This window comes from Oratosquilla oratoria, chromosome 15, assembly GCF_046742065.1.
Source record: "Oratosquilla oratoria isolate Oo_2021 chromosome 15, ASM4674206v1, whole genome shotgun sequence".
In the NCBI taxonomy this organism is placed as follows: domain Eukaryota; kingdom Metazoa; phylum Arthropoda; class Malacostraca; order Stomatopoda; family Squillidae; genus Oratosquilla; species Oratosquilla oratoria.
The window spans coordinates 65,832,772-65,854,490 of record NC_134791.1 but is presented as its reverse complement, the minus strand read 5'-3'; the positions used below and the strand labels follow the sequence as shown (position 1 = coordinate 65,854,490).

The 21,719-nt window shown below is 38.7% G+C and overlaps 1 protein-coding gene across 1 annotated transcript in view; it reads left to right on the top strand.

The window, feature by feature from the left end:
- LOC143033213 (ubiquitin-conjugating enzyme E2 T-like) overlaps nt 1-21,719 on the top strand; it is a 130,012-nt gene that overhangs the window by 23,942 nt on the left and 84,351 nt on the right. The window contains exon 2 of the mRNA XM_076198398.1: nt 15,704-15,829. Coding sequence (XP_076054513.1) covers nt 15,721-15,829 — 109 coding nt within the window. The 5' untranslated portion in view covers nt 15,704-15,720. The remainder of the gene's footprint in view (nt 1-15,703; nt 15,830-21,719) is intronic.

Here is a 21,719-nt window from a genome sequence, read left to right as displayed (position 1 = left end):
CTCATTCTTTCCATGTGTCCAAACCATCCTAATACTCTTTCATCAACCCTATCTCCCAACTCCCTTTCCACCACTGTTCTCCTCCTCACCTCCTCATTTCTCACTCTATCTAGCCTAGTAACCCCCATCATACTTCTCAGACACCTCATCTCAAACACATTCAAACTCCTCTCTTCCTCTCTTATGTTCCATGTTTCTGCCCCATACAGTGCTGTTGGGACAATCATTCCTTCATACAGTCTCCTCTTAGCATCCATTCCCAAATTTCTATTCCTCATTACACTTTTTAATCCACCAAGACATTTACTCGCTTCTCTCAATCTACATTCTACCTCCACCTTCACTCCACCTTTTCCTGCCACATTTGCACCCAAGTATCTAAAACTATCTACTTCTTCCAGTTGCTCTCCCTTAATGCTCACTTCCAGTCTACTGCCACGTTCACCCCTTGTACATCTCATCACCTTACTTTTACCCACATTTATCTTCAGCTTTCTTCTATCACACACACTCCCAAGCTCTATCACCAACTTCCTCAATCCCTCCTCCAATCCTGCTACAAGCGCAGTGTCGTCTGCAAACAACAGCTGGCTCACCTCCCACTTTTCTCCATTTTCTTTAACCATCTCCAATCCCTGACCCATTACCCTTGCATTTACCTCTCGCACTATCCCATCCATGTATAAGTTGAACAGCCAGGGCGACATGACGCATCCTTGACGAAGTCCCACCTTTACCTTGAACCACTCACTCTCTCCATTTCTAATCCTGAAACAAGCTCTACTACTCTCATAAAAACTCTTGACAGCTCCTAGAAGCTTTCCTCCTATCCCGTAAATCTGCAAAACCTCCCACAGTGCCTTTCTGTCTACCCTGTCCTAAGCCTTTTCCAGATCCATAAAAGCCCAAAAAAACATCCTTACCTTTTCCTATAGCTTTCTCACATATCTGTCTTACCACAAAAATCTGATCTACACAACCTCTACCCGTCCTAAATCCATACTGTTCCTCACCAATTATTACCTCTGTTCCTCTCCTAATCTTTCTCAATCAAGATCCTCCCATAAGCCTTCCCAACTACACTTAAGCTAATCCCTCTGAAACTACTACATTCACACTTGTCCCCTTTTCCCTTGTAGAGTGGAACTATACAGGCACTCCTCCAGTCCTCCGGCACTCTACCCTCTCTCCAGCAAACATTAAATAACCTCACCAACCAGTCCACCATCACTGTACCTCCTTTTTTTAGACATTCTGCATGGCATCCATCCAGACCAGGTGCCTTACCTGCTTTCGTCATCTTAACAACTGCCTTCACTTCATCTAAGTGAAGATGAATTGGAATTGGATGACGATGTCTATTATCAGATTTCGACATTGAATGAGATAAACCCAGCTTCATTACCTGTTCATTGTCTCAAGCTAAAGATAGCTTTGGTAGTCATGATAATCTGAACTATCTCCCCACCTAGACCATAATGACACTAGAGTAATTATTGATAACCTGAAGAAGAACATCATTGTTGGGCAGATTCTAGGGAGTATATACAACCGAGAGCAAACTTCCATACCAAGAATCAAATTAATTGCAAATGATTCTCCCCTTAACTTCTCTAGATTCCGATATCCTATTAAAATGAGCTTTGCAATGACCATCAACAAATCCCTGTATGTCGCGTGTTTGCAAGTAATGGATGCCCTAAATATATATCTCAAGGCTCAAAAGAAAGATAAATTACCCACATTGGAAAATGTTGTTCTCTCTGAAGTCTTTAAAGAGCAGGAGACTGTGAAAGAAGAGTGAGGTTGGTTGACAATTTAGTATTGATCCATCAAGAGGACATAGAGGACGATAAGGAGCTTCAGCAAATATATGCTCCCAGGACTGGGGGTTTTATCTAAAGATGTCAATGCACTATTTGCACCTGAGATTTCAGCCCAGGCTGTATTGTGGATAACTGCAGAAGATTTTGATTATGTGGTGGAAAGATTAGATGGTATTGAGGAACAGAACAAGGAGTTACAAAACGACATCCATCACCTGAAACAAACAAATGCTGGAGGAACTGGGTGAAAACAACAAATGAATGCTGGAGGAGTTAATCCATATGTATAGCAAGAACAAAAAGAAAATTGATGAGCCACAAAAAAAAAAAAATAATATCATTTACTCCAGCTGCTATGGTGAGAGGTACAAGCCAAGGAAGGCACAGCTATTTGCAAAGCTGGTGAACCAGAACAAACATGATCCAAAGAAGCTTTGGCTAACTCTGAAGACCCTAGAAGTTCACACTAAGCCTAGTAACAAAGCAGACAGGATAGGACTCATGATAAATGGCGAGCTTAACTCTGATAGGAACACCATAACCAACCACTTCAACTCCTTTTTCACAACCATAGCCACTAAACTAGTAAAATCCCACCCAACGGGTTCTGGGAAGTTTAGACTGAGGTACATTTAGGAGTACTATAAAGATAAGTCCACAGAGTGTTTCCAACTACGTAAGTCCACTCAAGAAGAAGTGTTTAAATTACTGGCTAACATAAGTGCCAATAGGGCTACAGGGTTAGACGATATTACTGTGAGGTTTGTTAAGGATGGAGCCACAGTTATAACTACTCCAATAACTCACATAATATATTTTTCTATCAGTTCAGGATTTATCCCAAGCGACATGAAAAGGGCTCGGGTAACACCTCCTTATAAGAAAAATGCAAAAACTGAGGCAGGAAACTACAGGCCAGTTTCAATTTTAGGTATTATTTCCAAGGTTTTGGAATGTATTGTACACAATCAGTTAGATACCTACCTCAGGGAACGTAATCTACTATACATCATGCAATCTGGTTTTAGATTGAATTACTCAACAGACACCAGCTTAATATACCTTTACAATCTGATAAAACAGGAATGTGACAGAGGTAACTACACAGGTTTAGTTTTGTTGGATCTACAAAAGGCATTTGACATAGTGGGCCATGATATTTTATTAAAAAAAAATTCAGGCATTAGGAATAGCGAATATTGGCTGGTTCAAGTCATACCTTACAGGTCGCAAACAACTTGTATAGGTAAATGGAGCCTGCTTAGGTGAAAGAGAGAGAACTTGTGGTGTACCACAAGGTTTAATTCTAGGACTGTCTCTGTTCCTGGTCTATGTTAACGACATGCCAGGTGCGGTGAACTGTAAGTTACTGCTATATGCAGATGACTCTGTACTAATTGTATCAAGTAGGGACCCAGTTGAGGTAGAGGAGGCCCTGAGTGTTGAAATGTCATCAGTCCAGGACTGGCTCATAGATAACAGGCTGTCTTTACACCTTGGTAAAACAGAAAGTACTGTCTTCGCATCAAAACCCAACCTCAGGAAACACCGCGATGAACAGGTCAGATGTGGGGATAATGTCTTGGAGTCAAAACAAGAGGTAACTTATCTTGGAATACCCTTAGATCAGTCCCTCTCAGGGAATGCCTTAACAGATAAGATTGTATCCAAATGTTCACTTAAAGTAAAATTGTTGTACAGAAAAGCCAGAAATTTTGATTTGGAAACAAAGAAGCTTCTGGTTTCAGCCTTGTTACAGCATCACTTTGATTATGCTTGTAGCTCTTGGTACAGTTGTCTGAGCAGAAAAAAAAACAGTCTTGGCTACAGGTTGCACAAAATAAGATAATTAGATTCATGCTAAATTTACCTCAACGTAGTCATATTGGTATAGAAGAATTTAGCAACGTAGGAATGTTACCTGTAAAATATTGTGTCCAGCAGCTGAAACTAAACCATGTTTACAGTGTCATTCATAATTCTGCTCTTTCATATTTGAGCTGTAATTTTACGTTATCTGCTGAGAACCGAACCCGGAACAGTCAAGGGTCTTTTATTGTAACTCATGCAGGTCCCTTCACCAAAAGCAGCTTTCACTACCTATGTCCATTAAGCAGTCAAATAACAAGGTTACTTCCAAGAAAAAAAGTCAAGGGCTACTATATGTCTCTGCTATGGACAGAGAACAGCCTTGATTTTATGTACTACTAGCCTAGTGAGGGATACCTGACTTCATGAGTAATACCATCCAAATCTGTGTTCACTCATAACTGTTCTGACCTCCCCTTTTTGTCCTTCAGAGGTTTAGTTTAGTATAACAATGATGTTACAAATTGGTTTCCACCTTTGTTTTTGCTAGTCATAGTATGGTATATGTCTCAGGTAGGGTCTGAGAACAGTTATGATCTGACCATAATACAAGCCTGGTGCATCAGGGCACCAGGTAACATGGTAATTGGATCTTTCCCTTGATCTCCTTATTGTTTTACTCATACAAGTACTGGTCCCCTGTACCCTACTTCTGGTGCTTTAGGTTATAATGTACTGCTTCCTAGTGCTCATACTAATTACCCACTCCGTCCTGTGGTACAGGTAAAATTTAGAATTAATTAATAGGTGACCCTAGTTGCAATGTAGCATTCACATGATACAGCTGTAGAATAATGTAGTATATTGTTAATGGTACTACTCTGATATGGTACTCACTCATACTGTTTTTGTTACCTTTTAGCATTATTTTGTTGTTCCTTTGCATAATTAAATGTTTCTTATTGTGATGGTGCTCAAGTTTTGGTCTCAATATCCTACGTGTTTCGTATATTTTAGTAATATTAGCAAAACTATAACAATGTTTATGTGTCATTTGTGTACTGATTGCTATTACTCATGACTGTCTCTAGTCCCCTTAACCCCCTACGTATGTTGTCTGTGTAACGTGTAGAAAAACAATCTAATGAGGACCACAATGGAAATAAGCTTACATGCTTTTTTGTGTTATCCTTGGCAATTGCAATTATTATTTCAAACTATGTGTTCCTGTCATTATCTGCACTTCATGTACAGTATATTGATTCTGTGCCAAATAAACTTCTTCTTATTATTATAAGCCTCTGGCAAAGCTGGGGAGGGCAAAGTCTGTGGCTTGTTGGTAAAAAAACATATATATATTATTAGTATTTATTGATTTTTATTTATTTAATTATTTTTTCATGAGGAGTTGAGATGGGAGGGGTGGTGGAGGGGAGTGAAATAGGTGGGAATAGTTATGTGCCTCTGACTTAGTACATAGGTTGATAGAATCCGGCATGGAGGATCTGGTGGCAGTCATTACCAGATCTCGGATCAAAAAGGCCCAAGAGGAAGATGAACTAAATGAAGACGACCTTAGACTTCTATTTTGAAACGTAGCAGGTGATGCAGACATGAATCCAAAAGAATCCCAAGATGGACTTGGTGATGGTAAGAAATGAGGACCAGTTGAAGAAGTAGGAGGAGACCAGGGAGGCAACCCTCAAGCAGAAGAAATGATCCCTGAGAAACCCATAGAGAGGAAATCATCTGACTACTGCAGGAAGACCCAGAGCTGAGGGAGATGTGTCAAACAGCTGAAGTTGGGGGTGGGCAAGATGTGGAATGGCCTGTCTTCCAGGAGGAGCCAAGAAAAGAGGGAGTGGTGGTGGATGGGAGTGGAGTATGTGAGGATGAAATGGGTGGTAGTGGATTTATGCTATTGACTTTGGCTACCTCCCTTGTAAGGAGGAAAAAGACCTTGGTATATGTATGTATTTATTTTTCTCTTTTTTTTTCTGTGAAAAACATAAAGTAGTTTTTGTACTGATTTGAATGAATCTGTCTAAGAAATCACTCATTTTGTATTTTTTGCATCCTTTAATGACGTCAATATGTGTATATTGAAATAATTAAGCTAGAATTTTTTTTTCTGTAATTGGTAGGAAGTGTAAAAATGATCTGTGCCAACTTTTATGGAAATCAATTGAAAAATGAAAAATGGGAGAAAAAAATTGAATAATTTTATATCTCTTATTTTTCTTATATCTCAGTAACTAATAGAAACTGTGATATGTTGATTGTTTTCAGGAAACTAGAAGCTTTGATAAAGATTGTCTTGTTAACTTATTCTATGTCTAAAAGTTACACAGTATTGAATTTTTCTTTGTGAATACTCAAGTTTCGTAAAAAAAAGTTTGTGTACAGTAATTGTATTGCTAAAAGCTATAGTTTTAACCTGAGAGATGTAATTCAACAAGATAATTTAGAAAAAAGGATAAGTATTGTATAAACAAAAATAGTTTATATAGAGAAAGAATTTTCTGGGTTATGTGGTTAAGTGAATCATCGTTTGCTGCGACATCATTGAGTTTGAACACCATGTTGGTTATGCAAAGAAGAGATGACATCATCTCGTAAAGGTAACGGAAGAAAAGGTCGAGGAATTTTAGTAGAGGTATCACACCAAAGTGTCAAGTTAGAGGGTAAGGTGAACTTAGAGTCTAGGCTTGAAAATTTCCAATTCATCATCTGTTTCCTGACTTTGAGCAGTACCACTTAAATCAAAGACATCAAGTGACACAGCGCATGCCGGGCAAGATAAGCAATCATTAATGACATTATTGTCACTGCGGATGTACTCAACTGAGGAAACATTTTCAGAGAGGATGGAGAGTTGTTATTGTCTGTCAGATTTAGCAAGAGACTTGGAGTGAAATGCAGCAACTAGAGGTTTGTGGTCAAGAAACAGGGTAACTGTATGTCCATCAATGAGGGACCTAAAATGCAGACTGCAAGATAAGCAGCAAATAGCTTGTGGTTGTAGGTAGAGTAAGCACATTGTGTGTCTGAGAGTTTCTTCAAGTAAAAACCTAGGTGTGTTGGCTCGCTGTCTATAACTTATTAGAGGGCAGCACCAATGGCTAGGCTTGAACTGTCAGTCATGAGTTGATAGTCTGCCAGTATAATTGAAGGGTAAGCTAAGGTTGGACAGTCCAATGAGGCCCACTTCAAATTATTAAAGGAGTCCTTTGCTGCATCTGTCCAAGTGAGACACTTTGAAGATGGATACTGTTTAAGAAGCTCAGTTAAGGTATATAGTGGGGGGGCTGAGGTATCAGTCACTTCACCTTTTTGCAAAAGTTTGATTATTGGTACTATTTTGAAGCTTAGGGCCTAAGTAAAAATTTTGGTCCGAGTGGACAAAGATCACATGGGGTTTTCATATATTCCCGCCATTTTCCAAGATGGCCACCATCAAAATCTAATAATGTCAATATCTCGGAATCTATTCAACCTAGAAACATGAATTTGGTACCTATACCTAGGTTTTCATGGTCAAGGAATCAGATAAAACCATTTCTGGTTGCATCAGAGTATTTATTTTATCGTAATGGTAAATTACACATCAAACGTTACAGTACAATTTTGCAGAATTATGCATGTTAACTATTGAACACATATGAATGTAAATTCTATAACATACCATGAATATAAACCGAAGTCTGTTTTCCTTGTTCTTAGTGATGTTTCATTGATTAGGTAAGTGCATCTAAAGATCATTACTCATTCGCACTACAATGATGGTAATTTAGTTAGGACATTTGCACTTGCATAAACGTGAGCACTTCAAGTCAGCCTTTTTGCACTTGCATGACGAGCAGGGTTTTGTGCACGTGCATTTCACATCTAGATCAAACACATCCCTGGCAACGGGCAACGTGGTCCATATGGGAACCAGTTGGCCATCTCTTTCCATCCATCCATGATTGCTTGGGCTTGGGACTTGTGCCAGTGGCTCGTGCGCTGTGGTCCAGATGCTCGCCTGGAAGACACTCCTTTTGAGATGTTGGTCCAGCGCATCACTTGTAGGCGGTATTCTTTCCACATTCCGAGTCCTGTGACAGAAAACCCTCATTCGGACAAGGTCAACGTTGGTGTCATCAGTGATAGGTTCGTCGGAGTACATTTTGCAAACAAAGTGACTCACCACTTCCCTCAACTCTGGCGATGTAAGAAACGGTGTGCTAGCAATTGTCACAAGCTCATTCAAAAGGGATGGAACCTCATCTTTCCGCTTGGAGCAGTATCGCTTGCCTTTGTATTTGAAAGATGACGTGCTGTCTGACCCAGTGAATGCATGAAAGAGAGCCAAGGCTTTGCACGTTGTCGCACCCAAACTTGAGGCAATGCTGTTGAGGGATATCATGTTGACTGTCTTTCCTGTTTTAAAAGAAATCCAGATTTCTGACTCCAGATTGACAGCCTTGATGTGGTGGAAGTTACACAGAAGTATTACAACAACATCTGTGTCGCCAGTATAGACCATTCCCTGTGATGAATATTGTAGGGCATGGAGAAGATGTACCAGGACACGAATATCTGCCTCCTCATGATTGCATCGTCCCATAGGGGGTCCATTCCCTGCATTGAGGACTTGATCACCAGAAGTTATATAAACCTGTTTGCCATCATGGAATGGTATTTGCACAATGCTAGTTGACAGGAATGAGAAGAGTTCTTTTTTATTTTCGGCATTAGACAAAAGTTTTGCCAATTTCCAGGTACTTTGGCAGAACCACATACTCGCTGTCGTGTGCCTTTTCCTCGCTTTTCTCTTATGGTCGCTTCGATTGACATTGAGCGATACTGATCCCATACAAAATCCACTCTCGCTGCTCTTTTCAACTCATGCTGGATTCTTGGGCAGAAAACTTTGGTGAAATATTAAGCAAATGTTTTGCCTTGGACAGCTATACCAGGAAGAGAGTGGATCAGTGCACTGCCATCAATAACGATGACCCCATAATCATCTGGTGCAACGAGCTCCTCATCCGCAGAAAGTCCAGTACTTGCACTTGCTTCCATAATGCAGGTCAATAAATCTGAGTTGTTGCAATAGTTGATGGACCCTTCAGAAGCCAGTGCAGGTGGTGATGAGGAGGATTCATGACGGAAAAATTCCTCCAAATTTCCACCCCGGCTATCAAACATAATGAATGCTTGTCCATAGAGATCTGTATGTTGTTCGAAGTGTTGCACCTTCTTCTGAGCTGCTGTCTTTTTTCGAGTTTTCTCCTCATGGAACAGCAGGAATTTGTTTTTCTTGATCGGAGCTTGCAGCGGTACACTTTTTGTGTCCAGCACATTCTTCTGAAAATGGTCATACTGCTCTTCTCCTCTTGATTCCAAGACTTGGACAGATGTGGCGGCGGACTTGCCAACACACACTTCATTGTCTAATGTAACTAGATCTACACTACTCTCTTCAAATGGATTCCCTCTGCTTAGCAGCACATCCATGAGATTTGTGACATGACGCCTAAAGTGGTGCTGGGATGCACTCCCTTCCTCGTGATGAGGGAGCTCTTGACCTCCGTCGTCATCCACATCAGTGAATTGCTCTAGAATACGGCTAATTTCTGGACCAGTTGCAATCCAGCGTTCTAGCATCTCAGGGTTCTCTGTGATCCCGATCACTCCCCCAACTCCTTTCACGCGTTTGTTGGCCTGCTCGTGTGCATGATCAATCGGAATGGAGGAGTAACGATGATTGCTTCGACTAATTGTCCAATGGCCTATTTCAAACTCCTTTTGCATGCTAGAAGGAAGACTTTCAAGGTCTCTGATGAACACGGAAACCCACCTTGCATAATTCTGGTGATCAAGTGAAAACAACAGAAGCACTAGTTTTTTCAGAGTAGCCACCATAAGTTTGAACTTTTGCTCCCATGAAGATTAACTGTTCGTACTTGTGAATGAGCAACCAGAACTGCACTGTTGGTTTCTCTTTGCAAGCTCCAGAGACCCAGTCCTCGAAGGTCATTTCACTTCCGCCGTCTTCATAGGCTAGTTTCAGTAGACTATCGAGCACCACTACAGTAATCTGGTGAGCATACTGTGTTCTCATTGGATCATTTGCTCTCAAGTAAGATGTCGCTGCAGTAAATACATGTAAGTATATAATAACCGAGTATATCTGATTCCTTGACCGTAAAAACCTAGGTATAGACACCAAATTCATGTTTCTAGGTTGAAAAGTTTCCGAGATATTGACATTAGATTTTGATGGTGGCCATCTTGGAAAATGGCGGGAATGTATGAAGATTCCATGTGATCTTTGTCCACTCGGACCAAAATTGTTACTTAGACCCTAAGCTTCAACCTGGTACAAAAAACTAAACTTTTGCAAAAACTTGAAGTGAAAATGAAAATTCACTTATGGTGGGAACTGCACTAATAGGCTACATTTGCAAAGTTTGGAATCATGGGCCGAAAGAAATTTTTTATGCCCATGAAACAATGGAAAGCCTATGAAGTCTGGGGCAAAGGGAAATCTGAAATGGCCGTGGCACAGTCTTTAGGCTACTTAACCCCTTTTGAGCTAATCTCATTACTGAGAAAAGTAAATTCTGTCTTGAAAAATTTACATTTGGTCAGGGAAAGTTTCATATTATTCTTAGCCAAAATGGAAAGGACAGTTTGAACATTATAAATATGCTCCTCGAGAGTCTCACTAGCAACCAGTACACCATCAAGGTGCATAAACATGTTTACATTTGTGAGGATTGTGTCAATGAAGTGCTGAGAGGTGCCCCTGGCATATTTCAACCCAAAGGGCATGTATAAGAATTCAAACAAACTGAAGGGCATGCATATTGTAGTCTTAGGAATATCCTGTTCAGTGACCGGGATGTGCAGATATGTATGTTGTAAGTCTTAGTAAAAATATACTTATTCTCAAGTGACATGGTGAGAGAGTGCAGGTGTGTTATGGGGTATTTGTCATTTACAGTTGTTATGTTATTCAGACCTCGGTAATCTCCACAAGGTCTCCAGGAATGTGTTTTTTTCTTTGTAAACAAATAAAGTGGAGACGTCCAAGGTGAGTTGGAACGTTGAATAATCCCTGCGTTAAGCAAAAATTGGAATTCATCCTTAACTGCCTTGAGCTTCTCACCTTAAATGAAACTGGAGGGGAATCACCAGTATCTATTCTATAACATATAGTGCCTTCCAGTTGTTGAGTATTTGACAACTGCATTGGTGCGGTGAGTACGGGGAATTCCGAAAAAAAAGCAATGGCTCTTGAATCAATATCCCCATAATGCACTGTGTGTGAAGAGGTAGTGACATTGGAATTCTTAAGAGGAATGGTACATCCAGTGGATGGGTCAAGTAGATACAGGTTCTTACAATCTATAATGAGGGATTTGGTTATCAAAAAATCTGATCAAGGATAGGGCGGATGACATCAACGACAAAAGACCATGGAAAAGAACATCTGATACATTGAATTCCAAGTTCCACGTCAACTTCACCATAAGTGCAAATGCATGTACCTGAAACATTCGTAAGAGGAAGTACTGTCGGTCTGAGATGGGGAGAAAAACTTGAGTCATAAGGTAACAGTGACACTTGGGAACTGATATCGATGAGGAACTTGTAGCTCTTGCAACCTATTGAGGCACTTATAATAAGTGGTAGTCCTTTGGTTGCAAGAGATACTTCTACAGACTGCTCTTCGAGGTTCTCGACATTCTAGGTTGAGAGCCTGGAGATGGGGGAGTGGGGGGGGGTGAATTGGGGCGCGAGCTGGGCAAAGTGTTTCCACAATTGGAAGACAATATACACCACATTTTGCATGATCTAGCCCTGTTGCAATAAAAGATATTGTAGCAGCACGCTCACGGTCGTTGACCTTCGTAAAATGGAGTTAACCCCATTGAAGAGTTAGTAGAAGTGGAACCACTGGTAGTAGGGTTACCACTGCGAAACACAGGTGCACTGTCACTATGTGGGGCCCTTGACATAGGCTTGTTCACTGATGTCACATGTATACCTTTGTTCGTGTGACCATAAACCATGAGTGTTTCAGCAACACAGGCCAATTCATCCAGGGGACCAGTGTGTATTACGAGAAGAGGTCTAATATCACTTGGCATGGCCCATAGAAATTTCAGGTGTATGAAATCATTGTCAACTCTAAGTTGTTTGCCAATGTTATGTAGTTCATGTAAGAATGTTGTCGGCTTGTCATGCATGATGTTGTTCTGGTGTATCAAGGCATTGAACAGTTCTGGTGGGGACCTGGTAAGGATGTCAATGAGTGCTTGCTTTATTTGCCAGTAGTTGCCAGAGTTGACGACATTGTCATTGAGCTGATGGAGCATTCAAATGGGTAGGTTTATGAGTACATGGTTGAATTTCATGAGGGGGACAGTTACATGTGCTAGGGAGAATTGTGCCTCTAGCAACAAAAACCATCTTGCTGGGGACACCTCGTTGAACTGTAGAGGGTGAATAGCGACGGCAGCAGCAGCAGGGAATGAAGTTGAAAACACTGAATGCAGGGGCATGGTGGAAGAGGGGACTGGTGCTGCTGGTGAAGTGGGCACAGTGATTAGCAACTGGGAGGGGCAGTCATGGCATCATTGTCAGACATTTCTTCAGGATTTAGGTAGGCAGTCTAAGGTTCGTAGAGTTGCCTGGTCACATGTAGATTCCTTGTTAACAATATCACGCACTTCGATTAGAATAAGAATTTGCTTACACACTTTGAAGTCACGTAAAATGCGTAGTTACCTGCATGTGTCAAAGTCACTCATAATGCACCTAGGATGTATATACACTTAACCATGTCAAAATGATCACTCTGTCACTCTGGTCACTCCAGAGTCCCCAGTGTGGTTAAGTGAAACATTGTTTGCTGCGATATCATGGATTTTATTTTGTAGATCTACACACCACCAGAGCCAAGTACATTCTGTCCTCAGGTGTAAGCTGGGGGCCTGGCACAGGCTAGGGGCATGACATCTGACACCCTGTTGCCAGGTGGAACTTATAGTTAGAATAATACAGACATATATATATATATATATATATATATATATATATATATATATATATATATACAGGTAGTCGTCGAGTTACGACCTATGCGACTTACGACTGATCGACTTTACGACCACGAGATGGTGCAATAATATCTAACATATAGAGTAATAGAATTGCAATGTTATGCCTGGCAGTGCAGTACATTACTCCGCACGCTGCGAGACGCGAGTACGATAGTTTTGACAGGCTGCCGGCAGCGTCAGCATCCCAGCCAGCTAAATATTCTTTCATTTTGTTTGTTTGAAGTAAAATGTTTCCTAATTTTGCATTGCATTTTGTATTTTTGTATGTTTTGCAATTAATAAAATATAACAAACTTTTTATGCCTAGGCTAGTTTGTTGTCGATAACATTATGTTCGGTACAGTACACGAAAAGAATGTATTTTGTTGAAATAAAAAAAAATCCTAATTTTGCCTTACATTTTGTATTTTTATGTTTTGCAATTAATAAAATGTAACAGTATTTTTCTATGCCTAGTCTGTTGTCGATGACAAAATGTTCGGCACAGCATTTTGTATTTTTATGTTTTGCGATTAATAAAATGTAACAGTAAACTTTGTTTATGCCTAGTCTGTTGTCGATAACAATATTTTCGGTACAGTACGTAAACGAAAAGAATGTTTCGAAATATTTTTTTCCTAATTTTGCTTTACAATGATTTTAATGTAACCAACAAAAAAGGATTTGTAGGTCAAAGATGACAGGACTTTATTCAGTATGCTTAGGACTAGGCTACGTTTCCTAACGGAAATGATAAAAAGTTAATGAATATTAAACAACGTAGCTCAAAGATAATAAGATTTTATTCAGTATGCATACGTTTCCTAAAGAAAGTCTGATGGTAAAATAATACAAAGGTTAACAAATACAGTATTAAATATCATAGGTCAAAGATGATAGGATTTTATTCAATATGCTTAGGCCTAGGCTACGTTTCCCAAAGAAAATCAGATGAAATTATAAAAAGGTTAAAAATACTATACAACATAGTTCAAAGATGCTAAGATTATTTCAGTATGCTAAATATACAATATATATATATATATATATATATTATATATATATATATATACTGTATATATATAATATATATATATATATATATATATATATATATATATATATATATATATATATATATATATATAAGGGTAATATATACTGTATATATATATAGACCGACTTGCGTCCAGATCGACTTACGACCTGTCTGTCGGAACCGAACTCGGTCGTAAGTCGATGACTACCTGTACATACATATATATATACATACATATATATGTACATATACATATATATATATATATACACATATATACATATATATATATATACATATATTATATATATATATATATATATATGATATATAGATAATATTATATATATATATATATATATATATATATAATATATATATATAATATATATATACAGTACTACCTCTCATTAACGGACTAAAAGGGAGGTGACGGTGTCCATTGATGTGAATAATCCGTTGATTTGGAGTGGTTTTTGGGTGGCATAGTGATGGCACAGCACTAAACAACAACACCAAAAACACTGAAAACACAGCGAAAACACCACAAACACAGCTAATTAATGTCCATTAATGATAGGTAGTACTGTATATATATATATATATATATATATATATATAACATAAGGACATATAAGGTAAGAGAAACACTTACATATAATGAGGAGTTTACATGTAAAATGATTAGGGTTAACATTATAATGAATACATGAATGCTATGGAATATAGACACGACAACAACGCCAAAGCTGAGTGCATATGCATATGGTCTAATGACACACAGAGTGATTACATAATGTAATGACTAAGTAGACTACTCACATAAAACATTTACTACATATTGAGATTAAGTACTACATATAATAAAGGAGTATTACATATACAATAAGGAGAAGAATGACATATACTAACTATAAGTAAAGAGAAGAATTACTACATATATAACTATAAGTAACAATAAGTAAAGAGAAGAATTACTACAGTTATAAGCATAAATGTGACAAAAATACTGTTACTGAGATATTGAGCTGCAAAGATGAAGCAAAAATGTTCACCCTCTGGAGGAAAAAATCATTAGCATTATAAATGAAAAATGCATAGATGCTGATAATTTAGATATCATAAATGAAGTGCAGTGTTTTGTAAGTGATATTTTTCATATTTACATTAATTTATCCCAAAATTGTTATTGGCTTTTACCAGGGCATTACCTGTGGGGCATTACAGAAACCGTGATTCATGTTGGGGTTTTGTTTCACTAGGAATGAGCCATTTCCCAACATTCAACACAGTCCCTAGTTACATAATGATCCACATTAAAAAAAAAAAAAAAAAATGACAACAGCAACACTTAAGCAATACACAGTGAATTGTTACTTTGCATTTCTTGCCTTCACATCTCACTGTCAATATATATTGATAGACTTATGATATACCCTTCTAAAATTTTATATGAATAAGGAAAACATTAAATATAAATGTCAAGTAGAAAGCTAGTCTTACACCATGTCCCTTTAAATAGGGACATTGCCAGCTTGAGATACTTTTTTGAAAAATAATTTGAAAATAGTAAATAATGCTGTATAACACTTACTTCACCAGTATGTTGTGCATACATCAAACTATTTTTCCACAAGTTTTTGCAAAATTACAAAAAAATTAAATTTATAGCATACAAATGTCCTTGAAACCAAAAGTCTAGGGGAGTATGTTGGAATCTAAGGTTATGAACAGAGGGAAATGAGTAAAACAAGGGGTTTCTGATAGATTTGAGCATCAGATTCTGCAGGAGCAGCATCAGCAAGAAAACTGTTGGAAGAGTTTGATTCAGTAATGTACTGTCAACATTTATGTAGATCTTGCTATACCTGTATATTTACAGACTAAATTTTTATATGCACATGATTGTAATAATTTACATGTATTTACAGGTATAGTTGTGTACATCATGGCAGGTCTACAAAGGATGCACAAAGAAATAAAGATGCTTAGAAAATCTTTGCCTGCAGGCATATCTTGTTGGCCTGTGGGAGACAGGATTGATAAGCTTGAAGCAGGTAGGAAAGAATGACTGGTGTATAGATATTATTATTATTATTATCAGAGCTGGGCTAATTCCTTGGTGTGTTCCTAGGTGTGTCCTTCGGTGTCCTGACTGACACATATATAGTCAGGACACCGAGGGATGCACCTAGGAACACACCAAGGTGCACCCAGCTCTGATTATCATATATATATTAAGAGTATAAATGGGTGGGTTTTCTCTTAAACATGTGTCATTAAAAGTGATAGCTAAGTCAGTATGTTGTATTTTCTCCCTATTTCACAAGATTATTGTACTCTCTCTTTCAAGGTGTGAAATGATTTCTCCATAGGAAGTCATCTGAGCTGCCATATTGCAATTTCGAGTTGCACTACCTCTTCTTCAGTGGCGTGGATGTGGATTTTATCATCTTGGTGAAAGACATGGGAATGCTGGCTTTTTGGGGATGTGGCTGGAACACAGCCCCTGGAACAAGCTAATCAGCGACAAGGACGAACGAGACAGATAACATAAGTATGCCTTAAATATTGGCCAGGTCCCTAAAAAGCCTGTATTCCCATCTCTTCCACCAAGACAAGATGACTAAATCCATATCCATGCCACTAAAAAAAGAGTCAGTGTGACTTGAAATCGTGATATGACAGGTCAGATGACCTCCTATGGAGAAATCATCTCACACCTTGAAAGAGAGACTAAGATAATGTTATATGGAGAATGTCTAAAAGAAAATACAACATGCTGAATTAGCTATCACTTTTAATGACACATATATATTTACCTAGTTGTATTTTGTGGGAGAAGAGCTATGCTTATAGGGACCCGCAGTTGTATCTTTCTGCATCCAGTTCTTGCTTAAAGTCATGTATAGTTTTAGCACTCACTGTTTTCTCTTTCAATTTATTCCATGTATCTATCACTCTATGTGGAAAGCTATTCTTTTTCAGATCTCTTCTGTAACTGTCCTTCTTAAGTTTTTTCTTGTGTCCCATTGTATTTCTACTGTCCCATTTAAGTAGATCATTCCTGTCAAGTATTTCCATCCCTTTCATAATTCTATATATGGATATCAAATTGCCTCTTTCTCTTCTCTGCTCCAGAATTAATAAGTTTATGTTGTCCAATCTTTGTTCATATGTCAGCATACTGAGTGTTGGTGCCATCTTTGTTAGTGCTCTTTGAATTCTTTCTAGTTTCTTTGTCTTTTTTTTTGTACTGGGTGTCCATAGTGCCGCTGCATACTCTAATTTTGGTCTTACCAGTGTAACTAGGATTTTCTTCACCATCTCCTTGTCCATGTAGTCAAAGGCCACTTTCATTGATCATATTAAGTTGTAGGTTTCTCCGACTATTTTGTTTACATGTTTGTCTGGTGTCATGTCATTTGAAATGATCACTCCATGGTCTCTTTCTGAATTTACTTTTGTAACTTTTTTGTTCCAATTTTACATTTACCAGATATTAGATTTTTGCTTTTTCCAAATTCCATTATACTACATTTTTTAATGTTGAAATTCACTTAGTGCTTTTTACTCCAATTCCAGACTTTGTCCAGATCTCCCTGAAAAGATTTACAGTCTTCATTACTCACTCTCTTCAATAGTTCTGTAGTTTTGCATCATCTGCAAATAAGTTTATGTAGCATTTAATTCCTTCATCCATGTCGTTTATATAAATAGCAAACATTATCGGAGCAAGTACAGAGCATTGGGGTACTTCACTTATCATGTCTACCCATTTTGAGTTCTTTTCTCTAAGTATCACTCTCATTTTTCTTCCTTTTGAAGAAGTCTCCCATCCATTCCAATAATTTTCCTTGTATTCCACCTATTAGTTCAATTTTTCTTAGTAGTTTTTTGTGTGGTACTTTATCGAAAGCCTTTTGTAGGTCCAGGAAGGCACAATCTGCCCAGCTTTCTCTTTCTTGTATTATGTCTACCAATCTTAAGTAAAAGCATATCAAGTTTGTAGTGCATGATCTTCCACTTCTAAATCCAAATTGGTTGGGGTTTAGTATTTTGTTCTTTTCCAAGTGTTTAGTTCATTTGTTTTTAAAAACTCTTTCACATATTTTTGAGCACCTCCTGGATGACGGGTCATCCCTGCACCCTGCCCACCGCCCTGGGTCAGAAGCAGTGTCGTAAGACACAGTACATCCACAGCAAGGCTGCTTCATTTAATTGGCGACCCCCCCCTCTCCGTCCCCCTTTGCATATAAGGCGAGGACGGCTCAGATGAGAGGGAGGGTGGGAGGGGTGTGGAGTGTATTTAGGGATGAAATGGGTGGGAGTGTTTTTATGCCTTTCCCTTTTTGGCTACCTCCCTTGGAAGGGGGAAAAAGCCTTGGTATATGTATGTATGTATGTACATATTTTTGCAATTGTGCTTGTAAGGGATACTGTCCTCCCTTATATATTGGTACAATATTAGCATTCTACCAGTCTTGTGGTACTTTTCCTTCTTTGAGTGAGAAGTCAATTATGTTGTGTATTTTGTCTGTGAGTTTGTCTATGCATTCTTTTAATATCCAGTTCGCTATTCTGTCTGGCCCATGTGACTTTCTGACATCGAGTTTCTTTATTTGGTCCCTTATTTCTTTCTGTGTCACCATTATTTCTTCCATTTTAGGGGATCCTTCCTGGTGACTATCATCCCACAATGAGCTTTCAATTGTAAAAACAGACTTAAAGTGTTTGGTCATTACTTCAGCCATTTCTACATCTGTGTATTCTTGATTTCCTTCATGCAGCTTAATTATTTCGTGTTTGTCTTTTAGCTTGTCGTTTACATATCTGTAGAACAGTTTCGGTTAATCTTTGCATTTTGCTATTATATCTTTTTCATAGTTTCTTTTTTCCTCTCTTCGTATGTCTACGTATTCATTTCTCAGTTTAATGTACATTTGCCATTTAGTCTCTTTTTTTGTCCCTTTTCCACCTTTCTAAGCTTTGTCTCTGTCTTTAGCATCGCTACACTTTTTATTATACCAATACTTTATGTACTCCCTTTTCTGTTTCCGCTTAGGCACATATTTCTCTGTTCCCTCTTTATATATTTCTTTGAAAATGTTCCATTTCTCTTCCATCTTTGTTTTATAATTTGCAAATTTTTCCCAACAGGCATTTTGGAAAAATTTCCTAAGTTTTACAAAATCAGTTTTGTTGTACATCAGTCATCCTTCTCTGTGTTTCTCATTCCTGGGGCTACAAAGACTCCCCAATGTGCCCATCTTGTCATAACTCACCCCAAGATACAGACCATCTCGTACTGCACTGCCCCATCACAGCAGTACCTGGGGGTTACCAGACTATGTATGAAGCAAATCAAACATTCATAGACTGGCTAGCAAATACAAAGTTGGAGGTGTAAGAAAGCCATACGATACTACTACCATATTTTGTTCCTTAAATACGATCTCTATTAGTATATGGTCACTCTTCCCAATTGGTGTTTTATAATTTATTTCTTCCACTTTTACTGGTTCAGAGGTGAATATCAAATCTAGTCTCGATGGTTCTTCGTTTTGTCTAAATAAAATATTTTCTTTAACCCATTGCGTCAATATGTAATCTATGGTCATATCCAGTAGACATTTCCCCAGAGTTCGTATCCACCTCCCATTGTCAATTCTTCCCAATTTAATTCATTTGCGTTAAAGTCACCCATAATTACTATATTTTCTCCATATTTCAGAGTCTTGGTTAATTCATTCTTTGTATCTTCTAGGAATTTTGAGTGTTCGCTGTCAGTCCAGGTCTTAGGTTTTGGAGGCACATAAACAGCTATAAACCTTCTACTTTTCATACTGCTGTTTTCAACCTTAACCACTTCCATACGGTGACGCCTACGTAGGCGGCATGAGGAGCAAGTGGGTACTCGATGATGCCGACATCGGCATCTTGATTATATTTATTGTAGTTGTACCTACGTAATCTCCATTCTCTCTAAACTGGCTTCATCAATTTTCTATGGTTATCAAAATACACGGGTGAAAGAGAACGAACGATTGAGCACACTTTATTTTTTATAATGCGATTATTATGACGTAACATTGGAGGAGGGATTGAGGAAGTTGATGGCAGAGTTTGGGAGAGTATGTGATAGAAGAGAGCTAAAGATAAATGTGGGTAAAAGTAAGGTGATGAGATGTACAAGGGGTGAAAGTGGCAGTAGACTGGAAGTGAGCATTAAGGGAGAGCGACTGGAGGAAGTGGATAGTTTTAGATACTTGGGTGCAAATGTGGCAGGAAAAGGTGGAGTGAAGGTGGAGGTAGAATGTAGATTGGTGGATTAAAGAGTGTAATGAGGAATAGACATTTGGGAATGGATGCTAAGAGGAGACTGTATGAAGGAGTGATTGTGCCAACAGCACTGTATGGGGCAGAAACATGGAACATAAGTGAAGAAGAGAGAAGGAGTTTGAATGTGTTTGAGATGAGGTGTCTGAGAAGTATGATGGGGGTTACTAGGCTAGATAGAGTGAGAAATGAGGAGGTGAGGAGGAGAACAGGGGTGGAAAAGGAGCTGGGAGATAGGGTTGATGAAAGAATATTAGAATGGTTTGGACACATGGAAAGAATGAGTGAAGAAAGACTAGTAAAAGAGGTATGGAAGGCAGATGTGGAGGGAGTGAACATGAGGGGACGTCCTAGGATGAGGTGGATGGATGGGGTGAAGGGGGCTTTGGGGAAGAGGGGAATGTCTGTTGAGGAAGGACGGGAGAGGACAGAAGACGGGTGAATAAAGAATGGTTGTATATGGATGATGTTGTGATTGTATGAGGTGGAATGGGCGGGGGGATGGGGGGTGAGGTAGTATGTGTGAGCAAAATTTGACGTAGTCCGAAGGGATTTCTCCCCGTCCTCTCCTTTTATGCAATGGGGGGATGGAGAGGGGCGGTCGCCGATTTAATGAAGTGGCCTTGCTGTGGATGTGCTGTGTCTTGCGACACTGCTTCTGACCTAGGGCAGCGGACAAGGTGCAGGGATGACCCATCATCCAGGAGGTGCTCAGATAAGAGGGAGGGTGGAGGGGTGTGGAGTGTATTCAGGGATGGAATGGGTGGAAATGATTTTATGCCTTCCCCTTTTTGGCTGCCTCCCTACTAAGGGGGAAAAAGCCTTGGTATATGAATGTATATGTATGTAAGTCAGTCTCTTCAATTGATTCTTCCCTTTTTTCCGTTACTGCTTTCAATTGTTCTTTTACCTCTTTTTTCAGTTCATCATTTCCAATCTTAACCTCGTTTTCCTTTCTTTCATTTTCTCTTTTTATTGTACTTAGTTCACTTTTTAGTTCATTTAATTCCCTTAGTATTACCTCATTCATTGTTCATAGGTTGGTTACTTCTAGTTGCAAAGCTTTGTAGTCTAATCTTAAATCGATCACTTCGTCTGCTAAATTGTTAATTTCTCTGTTTCGTATTGCTCTGCTAATCCTGAAATCTCTCTCAGTGTCCAAGGTTTTCTCCAATGTTTCCCCTTGCCTCCTAAATCCCAAGAAATATTCATCACTAATGTACCTGCTGGTCGCTTTGGGAGTGTCATTCAGGCATGTTTTTTCCTGGATTTGTCTAATCCTCGTTTCGTTGGTTCATTGATTCTTCCTTCTTTATTATTTTCCATTTTGTATCAAACTATTCACTCAAGAACTGGATTGGATACAAACCCTGGCGGTCCCACAAATACATATTGATACTCTCCGCAATACCAACAATGCATTTCTCCTGGTGTATTTCATATCTCATTTTATCTAAACTATTTTTAAATTCATGTATTGTTTTTGCACACACCACTTTCTCATCTAACTTGTTCCAACTGTCTATTGCTCTGTGAGGAAAGCTGTTCTTTTTAAAATCTCTTCTATAGCTGTCTTTTTTTATTTTCTTTCCGTGTCCTCTTGTATTT